Source organism: Myotis myotis, unplaced genomic scaffold, assembly GCF_014108235.1.
Source record: "Myotis myotis isolate mMyoMyo1 unplaced genomic scaffold, mMyoMyo1.p scaffold_m19_p_11, whole genome shotgun sequence".
Lineage (NCBI taxonomy): Eukaryota > Metazoa > Chordata > Mammalia > Chiroptera > Vespertilionidae > Myotis > Myotis myotis.
In genome coordinates, this window is record NW_023416315.1 from 28,815,729 (window position 1) to 28,830,346 (window position 14,618).

Below are 14,618 nucleotides of genomic sequence, written 5' to 3' on the forward strand. Positions count from 1 at the left end.
GTGACTATAATTCAAATGAACTGTAAGATTTCTAATGACATAGGAGAGGTGAGAAAAGCCATGGGACTGGAAGGAATAGCTCCTCTGAACAGCTTTGACAGGACATGGAGACACAAGAAGTTGTGGTATAATAATATCTCGCAAACTGTGCTATTCAAATACATACATATATGCATATAAACTTTCTCACCTAAGTTTAAATTAGGTATAGAAAATAATACTTTTAAAAATTAGCTCTATTAAAACTTAATTATAGAGACATTTAGAGATAAAATATGTTACCTTGTTATGATGCAGCCATAAGTATTTTAATTTTCTAAACCTAGAAAGATCAATAACATCTGTCAGCTCCCTGAAAAAGAAAGTAAATATTAGCAATGATTAGTTCAGTTGTAGGTAAGGCAGGCTATTTATAGTACGACTTTGGAGTAACTGAATAAACTTCTTTCTTTGTCCTTTCAAAACTGTTGGCACTTACATGTTATTTTCCAAACTTCCATTTTTAATACTTCATTCATTTGGATTAAGATTTTGTTAGCCAGTTAAAACAAATACTTAAAGGGGAGCATTTTATCACATTAGTAGAAATTGATACCTCATTATGATTTAATTTATTGGAATCTCAATTTAAAGAAACGATTTTACTGGGGTGAGGGGAGAGGGATAAAAGGGCAGCAGACATTGAACTCACAGGTAAATGTGAGAAATGCCATTAGCTCCTGCTTCAACAGTGTCTGCAGGCTTGTTACTTTGGGTTTGCCCAGATCTTGGCCAGACTGGGTTTAAGATATGGAGATTGCAGTGCACCAAGAGACAGAGACAGAGTAAAGTGCTTTATTCTCCCTTTGTTGTTTATTGACTACTAGAGGCCCAATGTACAAAATGTGTGCCAGGGGCTTGGCCTTCACAGCCCTGGCTTTGTCTGGAAGGTTATCCCAAAAAATGTATGGAAGGTTGTTCCGTTGTTCAGTCTAATTAGCATATTAGCTCTTTATTATATAGGATGAGGTCAAAATATTGCCCATCCTTCTTGAACTGGGCCTTGTTGTTGGTGCAGCTCACTCAGCTAAGGGACAGGCATGGCTGTGGATGGGGAGCTGTCAGCAAAGAGGCAAAGCCAGTGAGTGGCGGCTGTGGGCTGAGGTATTCAGATCTCTTCTACTTCTCAGGGCAGAAATTGTGGGCCCAGGCTCAGTATGCACACAGATGTCTCTATCACACATGTATAGAGCATACCCTGTGTGCCAGGCACTTTCTAAGCAATTTAAAAATATTAATGTTAACTAATATTACCTACATTAACTCATGTGGCAACATATTTTCACATTTATATTTCTTTAACCAAGCGACACTGAGGGACTAATTATTGTCCTAATTTTTTAAGCAAATATATTTCTTAAATCATGCAAACACTTCTAAACAAGAGAAGCCCCTCTTATCAAATTTTTATATTGAAAACTTTCAAATCTAAGAAAAGGTGAAGGAATTATATAATGAATGCATATATAGCACTTATCATTTTTAATGTTTTTGCCACTCACCCTCTCTTACCTATATAACATATCTACTTATTGGTTGATCATTTCCTGGGGGAATCATTTGAAAATAAATTGCAGATTATTATTGCAGGGCTCTCACTCCTAAATTCTTCAAGCACATCCTTAAATAGGGACATTCTCCTGTATAACCACAATACCATTATCACACCTAGGAAAATGAGATTGAATTCATTCATATCATCTAATATACTGTTCATATTCAAATTGTCCCTGTTGCCTCCTATATTTTATAGTTTGTTTCAATCCATAACCCTATCAACACTCATACATGGCTTTTTCAGTTGGTAAAATCACAGAGTCTTAAATTTAGAGCAGCCACTTTTCTTTTTTCCCCTTAACATTGACTTTTGAAGAGTCCAGGACAGCTGTATGCTAGAATGTCTCACATTATTGATTTGCTTGGTTACGTCCTCATGATTAAATCTAAGGTAGACCATTTTTCAGTAACAAAGGAGGTAATTACCGCATCACATCGGGAGACAAATGCTGCTGCTTGTCCCACTGTTGGTGAAGCTAAAAGGTCAGTTACTGGGTTAAGCCTGTATCTGCCAGGTCTCTCCACTATAAAAAGTACAAATTTTGTCATTGAAAAGTAATATGTGGGGCAAAACTCAGAGACTATGTGTCTATCTCATTACTTAATAACTATTTATTCAATGGGTTTAGCTTCTCTGGGTGACTTTGCCTGAATCTGTAGATTTGGTATTATAAAATGCTGACCTGTCATCCTCTCCTTTTTACATTCAGTAGCTGGTATTCTCTAAAGAACATCTGCCACAGTATGTGTTCTCAGTGATTTCTCCAGGAGTCATTGGTAAGATGCTTTCCATTTTCCAAGCTCAACAGAGACAGGCAAATAACCCAGTTTACTGGCATCTGGACTGTGCAACTTTTTTTGGTTTTGTTTTGTTTTTTTTGTACCCAGATGGGTTAAGTGGAAAACTTAGGATAAAAAATGTGTTGTCCTTTAATTGAGAAGACCACTAATTACCCACTGTCAGAAGATAAATACTTCTAATTTTTTCCTAATGCTTTAAATCTTTTTTTTGTTATCTACTTACCCGTTAGGTCAATAGTGTACAGTTGTTAAAATCATGAAATGCCAAGGTGCCATCATTTGATCACATAAAATATTGATTGTTGTTGTAAAAGTAGCTAATCTATATAGAAAGGTTCAAAGCATGACCTAAGTGTGTCAGAATTATCTACCATACCTGTTCCATAATAAAATATATATTTAAAAATCTTAAATTGGCCAGTTATTTATTCCCTTGCTTCCAAGAGATTCAGGGCCACAGCAAAGATAAATATTTTTTCTCTGCACTAATACATTAAAAAAATATTTATATATAACAAAAAGAAACATGTTTATTAATAAACAATTTCCTTCAATTACCAGAGGTAAAGTGATTAACTTCATTGATAAAGTAGAACATTAAAAAAAAAAAATCCTCATCCAAGGATATGTTTTTATTGATTTTAGAGAGAGAGGAAGGGAGAGAAAGAGAGGGGTGGGGGGAGAGAGAAACATCAATTGGTTGCGTCCTCTCTGTGCCCTAACAAGGAGTTTAACCCACAACCTTTTTGGTGCACTGGACAATGCTCCGACCAACTGAGCCACCTGGCCAGAGCAAACAGAACATTATCTTTAAAGAGTAACTGAGTTCCATAAATTACATATGAGTAGAAATTTATTAAGTTTATTTTAAAAAAATGCATAAAAGTCACGGAGATTAAAAAGCTTGAAGGGAAGAATAGGGTCATCATTATTGAAATGCAAACTGACTGCACAGGTGTCACTTGGCTAGTACACACTGTACTGTCAGAGTCCAATCCAACCCACAACTTCTCCTTCCCCCTCCTCCTGGCATCTATCTCAGGCATGGTGACTGCTCTGCAGAGCACAGTGACTTTTGCCATGTGCCACCTTGGGGAGTTGGAGTGGAATCAAAGAAGGTTATTATAAAAAGGAGAGGTTTTCCCACTTACCAATAACAGTATAGGGATTGTTAGGTAGGAGTTATTTTTATAGTATACGGGTATAATGAGTCATTCTTCTCTAGTAGTAGTAATCATATTAACTGTACTAATGCTCATTGAATACTTACTGTGTACCAGGCCCTCCCCAACTACTCATTCACCTAATCCTCACAACAATCCTGTGAAGCAGGTAGTATTGTTATATGTATACAGGTGATCGGATTCCCAGATAAAATATAGGACACCCAGTTTGTGAATTTCAGAGTAACAGCAAATGCAGCGTGGGACATACTTAACCTAAAAATATATATTCATTTGTTTCTCTAAAATCTATCTACACTAATTGCCGAAACCGGTTTGGCTCAGTGGATAGAGCGTCGGCCTGCGGACTGAAAGGTCCCAGGTTCGATTCCGGTTCAGGGCATGTACCTGGGTTGCGGGCACATCCCCAATAGGGGGTGTGCAGGAGGCAGCTGATCGATGTTTCTCTCTCATCGATGTTTCTAACTCTCTATCTCTCTCCCTTCCTCTCTGTAAAAAATCAATAAAATATATTAAAAAAAAAACATATTTAAAAAAAAAATAAAATAAAATCTATCTACACTAATAAAAGAGAAACATGCAAATTGATGTCATTCCACTACTCCCACCAGCCAATCAGGATGAGTATGCAAATTAACCCAACAAAGATGGCGGTTAATTTGCATATGCAGGCACTGAGCAAAGACTGAAGATGACTGAAGACTGAAGAGGTTTGGCTTCTCCACTCGGGCCTGGCTTCTCCACTGCAGCCAGAGTGGAGAAGCCTAGCCTCGCTGCTGCGGCCAGAGCAAAGGCCTGGGTCCCAGGTGCAGGAGGAAACCAGTGCCAGCAGCCAGGGGAAGGAAGGCCTATTGCGCGAATCTTCATGCAACGGGCCTCTAGTATATATATAAAAGCCTAAGTGACCGAATGATTGAATGACTGGTTGACTGGTTGCTATGACATGCACTGACCACTAGGGGGCAGATGCTTAATGCAGGAGCTGCCCCCTGGTGGTCAGTGCGCTCCCACAGCAGGAGCACCACTGAGCTGACCAACTCATCCCTGCAGCCCACTAGCCCAGTGGCAGTCACTCACTCCCTCAGTAGTCCTGCAGGTCCAATCTCCAGAGAATGGGCCAGGCACTGACAGACCAGTGCCACTGGCATGACCTCCTGGAAGTCAGCCTTGGGCACTGTGGCCACTTCCCCTCCCTAGATGCTCCATAAGGAAGAAACAATATAAAAGCAGCTGCCAAGTGGCTCCTGACAACCGGCAGGAATGTCAGAAAATGTCAGCGAGTCGGATTCCGGCCAGCAAGGGTGTCCCACCACTTGCCCAGAGAGCCGATTGTGTCTTGGGCTCCCCCACTTCCACCCCCACCCCTCCTCAGGACCCCACACCCAAGCACGAATTAGTGCACTGGGCCTCTAGTTCATATATAATTGTATATTCCATAGTTTTTTTTGCTAAACTTGACAAAGATCACCCAGATGGAAGAGTCAGAACTGGGATTAAACTTAGCTTGGCTCCATAATCTTTGTTCTCATCCATTTCACTGTTCTGCCTCTCCAATAGAGATTGTGACTCCAATAAGTGGTAAAGTAATTAGAGTGTGGTACTTTCCCATCCAGTCTTTGGATAGGAGTGAGTGGGGGTGAGGTAGGACTGGAAAAGAACATTTGAATCTGTGAAACATTATAATCGATGCTCTTCTATTTCTTACCTAAAGTTCACTTACTTTTGAGAAAGGAACAGCTCAAAGACATCAACATCCCTCTTGTGGCCACATATCTTTAGTTGATCTTCAACTGCCTGATAACATATAATTACTCTGTCAAGGCACATTCCACTGAGCAAAAATACGGAGACATTTGAAGTCAATAACAATAAGGTCTACAAGGAGATCAAAGGAAAGGTGAATATGGAGGCAACCACTCTAAACTGATAAATTCCAACACTACAATTATATATTATTTAATCATTTTTGTGGTTGAATTTCATTATCCTTAATCCTGGGCACAGATGTGTTAAATAATTTTTAATCAAAGAGAAAAAATATGTGTACATATACTCCAAAAACAAGTTTTCATTCTCTATGAGGTAGAGTGATTTAGTCTTTAAATATTCTTAAATGTTCCTTCAAACACAAAGAATTTATATTTGGTAGGTTTTCCATATTTACAGAAGACAACATCAAGGTTGGAGGTGAAGGGACTATAATGTACATTTCCATACAGGAATTGGCACCCTGTAAATTCTCAATAACTGTCACACAAATGAATGAACGAGTGAATAAATGTCATTGCCCTTTCTTTGCAAAGAAATCATGTCTTTAATTTTCATGAATTACTAACATCTTGCACCGTGGGAATTTTTGGTGAAGAAGAAGCAATTTTTATTCCCATAAGCTTTGTTTTGAAAATACAAATCCAACAACAACTAGTTAGGTACTTTGTTTTTCTTTTGTGGTCCTTTGCTAAATTATAAAATAACATTTATAGGCCACATGGCCTAAGATTATATGGAAAAATTAAAGCCTGTCTGTAATTTTCCATGAAGGAATAAACCTAACAAGACACAACAAAAATGGAAAGTATAGTCATTGCACTTCTGGACTCTGACAAACATTGTAATTATCAGAGTCAAAACAATCACCAAATTTCAACTGGGATTTGTTGTGGGTGGTGAGGTTGTAATGTCAGTAAGTGATTTATGAAGTTTTGACAATGGTTTTGTTATTTAGTAGAGGACTTTAAGAGGAGTTAGATTTAATGGGATGAGAACATATCTAAAGAAGTGATGAAGGTAGATATCCTAGGGATGGGGAACAGCTGCTAATTTATTGTCCTAAACTTTCTTAGTTACCCTGTTATGCAAGCTGAATCTTGAGGCTTAGAGTTCATTGGATCAGGTATTGGCATTTCCATCAAGGTATTTTGTTACTCTAACAAGCAAGCTGCATCTGGGAATTGGAAAAACCCAATACATCAGGCTTACATATCTTCATCTGGGTACTTTAACTGAAATATCTAAACCTTCAGCTTATATATGGTCAATTGCAACTTTGCCAAAGTATTTGGGATGTTAAAGGCCAGCCAAGGTAGAATTAAAATTTATCAGCTACCTATTAAAATTATAAATGTGCTTTTAACTTGATTCTGTCATTCCACGTCTAGCACTCAGAAACACAGTGGTACACAAACACACACACAAAATTGAATATCATTGCTCACCTCAGCATACATTATCAGAGTTATGATATATGTCCCATTAATTGGTATATGATTTAAATTAAGATGTAGCTTCACAATAGAATACTGCACAGTAGCTTAAAGATATGAGATGGATATCTGATCATATAATAATATCAGAAATGTATTTTTAAGTAACAATTCCATTGGCAGGATATGTGAAAGAGTAACAATATTTTCATTACTATACACTTATATGCACATAAAATACACACACTCCAAGTTGTAAACAACAGTTATCACTTGAGATCATGGGGGAGCTTTCACTTTCTAAACAATATACTTTTTAATAATGTTTGAATATTTTATAATAAGCACATATTAATTTAGTAATCAGAGATTAATACGCATTTTGAAAAGTTTAGCCACAGAATGATTAAGGATTTAAATTCAGTTTTGAAAATTAAGAGATGAAAAGGGAAATTGAAACTATCAGCATAATTCAGAAACCACTGGCGTAATCAATTATTTATTTACACAGATTTTGATCATGATATGTTTCTTTCCAACCAAAAATTTCCTATGAATCTGGAATCATGTATTAATGCCAAAGTGCCAAAGAACACAAAGATGGGCCAAGAGGTTTCAAGTTTCAGTGACTCCACTGTGGAACAGCTCCAATTCCCAATCAACACACAACTTCATTAGCAGTATATTCCTTTCATCTAAAGAAGCACAACAAGCATTCTTCCGCTGAGAGAGTTTTTTTTTTTATTGTGGTAAAACATACATAATATAGAACTTACTACTTTAACCCTACAGTTCAGCACATTCACATTGCTGTGCAACCATCTCCACTATCCATTTCCAGAAGGTTTTCATCTTCTCAAATGAGACTCTGCACCCAGTAAACACTAACTCCGCATTTCCTCCCTCCCCATCCCCTGGCAACCACCCTTCTACTTTCCATTCCTATGAATTTGACTACACTGAGTACCCCATGGAAGTGGAATCACAAGTTTTTCTCCTTTTGTGACTGGCTGATTTCACTTAGCATAATGTCTTCAAGAATCATCTATGTTGCCCTAACTGGTTTGGCTCAGTGGATAGAGCGTCAGCCTGCAGACTCAAGGGTCCCTGGTTTGATTCCAGTCAAAAGCATGTACCTTGGCTGCAGGCACAGTAGGGGATGTGTAAGAGGCAGCTAATGTTTCTCTCTCATCGATGTTTCTAACTCTCTATCCCTCTCCCTTCCTCTCTGTAAAAAATCAATAAAATATATATTTTTAAAAAGAATCATTTATGTTGTAGTGTGTGTCAGAATTTCCTTCCTTTTTAAGGCTGAATAATATTCCATTGCATGTATGAACTACACCTTATCTGCCCATTTATCCATCAAACACTGCAAAGGAAGGTTGTTAAGGGCTCTGACAATTCACCAAATATACTCTGGTGAATTCAGCCTGGGAATGCTGAGATTTCAGTTGGGGTGGGCTTGAAAGGGCAAGGATAAATTAGAACTAGGATATGGATGGGTGGATGTTTTAGTCAGAGAGAAGTAATTACACAAAAGAGAAGATGTGAGGAAGAAAATTTGAAGAGTACGGGGCTGTGAAGCCTTTGGCTACAATGGAAGGCAACTGTGAGAAATAAATTAAGAAAGATGATTTGGGGTCATATTATTTGTGCTAACTTTGAAATTTAAGCTCAAAGAGTATACTTAGCGTGCAAGCAAAACTTTACAGGCCTAAGAACTCTAACTTAAAATCACATAGTTTATGTAATTTACCATTTAAAATTAATTTTATTTCATGATATACATATACATACATATATATGCACATGTATATGAAATATATATACTAACTGCATGGTGAAATCAGTGTAAGTCCAACAAGATTCTGATTTTTACCAAGACAACTACATCAATGCTTTTAACAATATCCATTATCAAGTTATTTTAAAATCACTGGACTCAATTCTGCAGTTATAGGGAAATAGGAGACAGAATTTTTAAACTGGAGAAAAAATGTGGAAAAAAAACTAGGCCCCAGGAAGATGACTTGCAGTGACATGCATGATGGCCTCGGGTGCAGAGAAGTGCAGACAGGAAGCAAGGCTGCCTCTGGAAAATCAAAGCAAGAGCGGATGAGCCTGCCCTGGGATAGTGGCAAGTGGGAATGAGCAGTGAACAGCTCTGGCATGGGATGTGCAGAGAGAGCAGAGGGGAACTGGCAAGTAGCTGGAGGTGGAGAAGAAGGCCAGGGGAGTCCCAGGTGATGATGGTAATGTGGTAACATGATGATGATAAAGGTGACTATTGGTTAGAGAGGACAAATTCAGCTTGGAAATGCTGGGTCTGAGGCGCTGGTGGAACAAACAGGCTAAGGTATCCAGCAGAGAGCTACAAGTGGACGAGGGATCTCACCAGAGATTTCAGAGTAGGTACAGCCTGGCGAGTCAGGTCAGCCCAGAGGAGAGAGTGGGGCCCAGGTAAGATTCTTGTGAGGTATCTGCCTTTAGAAAGAGGAGAAGGGAGGCAAGTTTCGTAAGGGAACAGAAGAGGGACAGTTGTAGAGTTAGGAGAAACAAAAAGACAATAGGAGCTGAGAGAGTGAATTTCAAGAAGGTAGAATTTGAACCTGCAGTTGCATAGGGTGGAAGAGGATATTACCCAGAAAAGGTATTGAATTTGTGAAGCAATGTCAGTAACCTGATGAGGGGGAAAAGTCAGATTTCAAATGAACTGATTAACAGACCGGGGAAAAAAACAATCCAACACAGAATTGGGGTGTGGGCAGTTCTAGAACAGGGAGGATGGTAGCAGCTTCCTCAACTGCCTGACACCTTAGGATCTAGAGAAAAGAGAAAAAAGTTTGAAAATCGTGGGCTTTTTAATCTATGTGTATTTCAATCCATAGAAGGAACTACCCTCTCTTTGACGGTTTACGTACTGCAATAATAGATACATTCCTATAGCGTCATGCACCACACATGCAGCACCGGATAGTTAGGGCTTAGCCTTCAGCTCATTACAGAACTCTGGGCTTTGTACTCCTGGGAGTCCCCAGCCCTTGCAGACAAGTTCCAGAACTCTAGGACCCTTTGCTAGCTCCCATGTTGCCTATTTTTGACATTTTTCCTCACTGGAGTTTATTCTTTAAGCCATTATCTTAACTGCCTTCAACTCTGTTTGTATGATTCCTCAGAGAACCTTCCCTCCTCAGTTTGTCCCTTTAGGGGGACAACATTTTAGGGGATATATATAATTTTGGAGAGTCAAGGCCCAAATGTACGGCTCTGTTACCTTTCTAAACTGCCATAATTATATATGCAGCAGGTGGTGAGTAGGAAGAGGTCAGTGTACGTCTGTTACTGTGTATCAGGGGCAGCCTCCAGTCCTTAGTGGAAGCGTGCGGTCCCAATGCTCCACCCCCTCCGCCACAGACCCCTGGGGCAGCCTCAGACTGGCTGGGCCCTTCGGGCAAGGACCCGAGGGGCTCTTGGTCTGGGGAAGGGGGTGCCTCTTACCCTGTGGCTGACCTCCAGGGCACGTCCTGGAGCCCTCGCTAGGCTCATGGAGAGTCGGGAGGAGCGGGACGGACGCTTCGGATCCCAGGCCATCAGGACGCCAGGGCGGCCAGCGGCACCTATGACTGACCCAGTCTGGCCCGCAGCTCATTGTTCCCACTGTTACCAACAGTTACCACAATCTCGCCGACTAAAAGCCAATCCAAACCAGGGAGATCTGAAGCCAAATCCTGACTTCTGTGACGTTTGCACGTGGGGTCCTTGCAGCCCCACCACGTGGTGGTTTCCCTTCCGAGCGGGGCTTTCTGTGGGTGCCGCAGAGCGAGTGATCAGCTATGCCAGAGTGGGTCAGCAGACCCCAACGGCAGACCCCCAATACTAACAATTTTATTGATTTGAGAGCAGAATATCAGAAAATTTAGGTTCTTAACATTAGATGTGCCTGGTGACCACTGGTCATGTGTGAAGGGTAGGGGTGGTGAAAGCCTATTGGAACTTGAGACAAAAGGGGAAAAAATCAGTTCTGTTGATCCTGTCTTTACTTAAAATTTTGAAATTCTTTATTATGGATGTTTTGCAAAAACATTGCATTAAGATTTATTTTCCTGATTTTTGTGTGCGCCGCCTTACATTTTTGTAAGGCCACTGCCTCACCCTAGAGTCCTGGGATGGAGATAGGGGTGGCAGTATCCAGGCACCCCTAGGCTCCGGGTGCCCAGGAAAAAAGAACACTTTGCTGAATTTATTGACCAACAGTAAACACATATTGGTTCAGTAGCTGAGGAGTCCTTCCTCTGGCAGAAAATGGGTTCGATAAGCCACTATTTAGCTAGACTTGATGTCTCCCCAAGTTCTATTGGTACCTCTAGCGCACACTGTCTTACGATCTTATTTATATGAACTTGGTTCCCCTCTCGCTTGGGAAACTTAGGAGGCAGGACTCTGTCTGTGCCATCGCTATCTTCTGTCAGGAATTGACACACTACATTCCATAAATGTTGATTTAATGGAACCAGTTGGTTTCTTGGTTCCCAATTTGAACTTGAAACCTAAGAATTAAATACAGTTTTTTTTTTTAAATGAATCAGGCTACTTGCATATAAAAATTCTAGTGTTAGAATAGAGCATCAAAAATATGTCACTGGAGAAATCAAGCACACGCTATTTTAGTACTTCACAAAATATTTCAGCCTGGTGGGGCTGGGAGGGTAAAAGTCCTCCAAGTCACTGTGGAGAGAGTAATAATCTGAGAACTACTATTTAAATGGTTTTTATCTCATAAATAAAAATTGAATGAGAGGAATGGTCCACTAAGAAAAATGTGTAAGATAGTTTACTGGTCTTTTGTCTCCCATTTTTGCTGTTAATATGTGTTACAGCATTTCAGATATCATTCATGAATAAGCCACATGGAAACATGGACATGTATAATACTTGATCAATTTCATTCACACTCAAATGTGAGTTTTAGAATCATATGCAAAAATACTTTGAGAGCCTTTTACAGAAGTAAACTACTAGCCAGCTGATTTCTACTAAAATCACATTAAAATGTTTAGCCTTGACTTTTTGTTTAAATCTTTAAAATTTACACTGATTAAGAAGAGAAAACAACAAACAAGTAAATAAACAAATCCAGCTCTGTTTTTAAGAAAATAACTCATTTCTTATAAGGTCTTAATGTGTTCCATCTCTCCCCAAAATTACAATTTAACTGATCATGAGGACTAAAATAATGCAAATTTAATTATGGAATGTGAAAAACGGAGGTTAGGAAAGGTACTTTTTGGATGAAAGATCCTGCCTAGACATCCTCACAGTGATGGTACACAATTTTCACAAAAGAAGCATCCCAGGCAGAGTGAGCAGAGAGAACGTTTACCTCCATGGGGTGGGATTATGGCCTGAGGAATCCAGCCTGAAATTTAAAAAATTCACGTAAAAGGTACATTCTCCTTTACAATCAATCTTGTTTTAATATAAAAATAAAGTGGTTCCCCCCTAACTCCCCTCCAATCTTTGAGCAATATTTACACTGAAGCAAGACACCCTGTGTTTATCCTGTGGCTTTGCCGCTCTGGCACGCCGCCACTGCCTGCAGGGGTATGCATACCCCAGTTTGAAAGCTCTAGCATATCATGGATGTGGATTTGGAAAAGAAGAAAGAGCTTGTGCTCCAAGTCAGGGCATGTGGGGTTTAGTCTCAGCTATGACATTAACTGGTTGTTGGCCACCTTTGAGTCACTTAATGTCTTGGTCCTCAGTTTCTTCAGTAGTAAAATTGAGAAGTTGGAAGTTTAGCTAAAAAAAAAAAAATCTATTATTTAATTATACTTTCCTAGAAAGGTGGTATGCATTGTTCACAGAGTAGAAGATTCTTGCTGAGATGTTGACATGTAATTGTTTTTAAGAATAATTTCCCAGTGAAAAATGTATGAGGAAGAAAATGTGCATATGATAGCTATCATTAAAACTACATAATTTTTAAAACTCTCTTTCTAATTTTGTTAACAATTCCAGTCATCAGTCTGGATGTTATTTTTCTAAGTGAGTAAAAAAATATTTATGAGATAAAATAATAATTACCAGCCATTTTCTACCATGTAGAAGGAGCAGAGAATGAGCAATATCTCAGTCACAATAAAATCTTCTTACATGCAAAGAAAGGTATATCTTCTTATGTTATTTGATGACCACAGCACCACAATTTTCACTGTTCTAAGTTTAAATAAAGTAACATTTTAATTATAGCTATCGTTTTTTGACTGTTTACACAAAATGAAAATGACAATAGAATGTTGGGAATTCATGGAATTCTCTATGAGTCTTTCATGTTACTGCACATTTTAGGAGAAGAGGCAGTGACTGCCTTTTTCAGGACTATATTTTAGGATATTTGTGTAGGGAACATGCTTGGAAGGTAGAGACAGTGGCTTGGAAGGGCAGATGCTTTTTGTGTTTTGTTTTTATTGTGCAGCATAATAAAGATAATGTCTCTCTCCCTTATCATAAAGATAAGGTCAGGCAGGCTTACTGACAGCTTAGGATAAACTTCTATCAGTAACTCGTCAAGTCTAAACTAAGCAAAGTGAGAGAAAGGTTAGTAATTTAAATGACATCATGCAATGAAATCTTACAATAAAAATAATTTTTATGATTTATATGACTTTTCCACCCAGTACCATCTCTAATTTCAGGTAATGGACCTTCTTTCCTGGGCTCCATGATTTAGAGAGTCCTGTTAAGGTTGTCCTCTGGACTCACCCCCCACCAATACCACCATCCCATGAACCAAGCAGATGGACTCACCTGGAGTTCTTGCCTTCCTCACCTTTTTCACACCCTGTAACTAGGGGAGCACTTCTGGGCATGTGCTCCCCTCGGCCCAAGGGGTAGTCAAAGAGTGGCTGTTTGGAGTGATAGACAGAGCTTAGACATGGGGGCTCACTGTACTTGGGAGAAAATGTAAAATCACAGTAAAGGAAACACAGGTTTGGAATTCAAAATTATATTATTTGGTTAAGCTGGGGTTCTGTCTTGAGATTTCTAGCTATTCCAGACAGTAAAGGAATGTTTCCAAACCCGAAGCACTTCCTGTTCCAATACAGGTAGAAGTTTGGAGGATGGTGTGTGCATTTTGAGAGAAAACAAGGTATGTAAGGAGGAAGTGGAAATGGCTGCTTTCCTGAGAGAGTTTAAGAAATACTACATGTGAACAGTATTCCTTCAGAACCCTGATAATGACGTGTGCCATGGGGCTGTGGAGAGACTAATGCTTCCCCTATTACCTCCGACTGCACCACCATGCCAATAACTCAAAAAATGGCAAGACTTAGAGCATTGCGTGATAGCGCCTTGGTCCTGAACCTGAGAGATTCATGAAAGGGTACTTTGGAGATAGAGAAATGAAGTTTATTTTAACAGTGTGAAGGGCAACAGGCATTACCCAGGGAGAGGAGAGCAAAGGAAGACAGCTTTGCAAGACTCTATAGACAGTCTTGTTATGCTAGCAGGAATGCTTCATTTTATCACACGTTGGATATAACAACCAGGTATTTGAAGCATAAATTATTTATCTCTATAAATGTGTGGGTTTATTTAGGTGGGTATGTGTGTGTGTATGTGTGTGTGTGTGTGTATTCACATGCATATACACACATGTACACACACAGTAGACTAACTCTACAAGAACCCAGTGACCCCTACCTCCTGGTTTTCTCATACTTGTGTAACTAATCCCCTCCCCTTGCATGTGAACTCATTTCTAATCAATGGAATATGGCAGAAAGGATGGGATATCACTTCTGAGAGAAGGTTACAGAAAAGACAGTGT

The 14,618-nt window shown here is 39.3% G+C and overlaps 1 protein-coding gene across 1 annotated transcript in view; it reads right to left on the reverse strand.

Annotated features, from left to right (window-relative positions):
- Positions 1-10,378, reverse strand: part of LRRC72 (leucine rich repeat containing 72) — a 31,809-nt gene extending 21,431 nt beyond the window's left edge. Inside the window, exons 1-3 of the mRNA XM_036328003.1 lie at positions 10,286-10,378; positions 5,302-5,375; positions 283-352 (exon numbers count right to left, since the gene is read on the reverse strand). Of these exons, the coding sequence (XP_036183896.1) occupies positions 283-352; positions 5,302-5,375; positions 10,286-10,378 (237 nt within the window). The remainder of the gene's footprint in view (positions 1-282; positions 353-5,301; positions 5,376-10,285) is intronic.
- Positions 10,379-14,618: the final 4,240 nt, after the last annotated feature.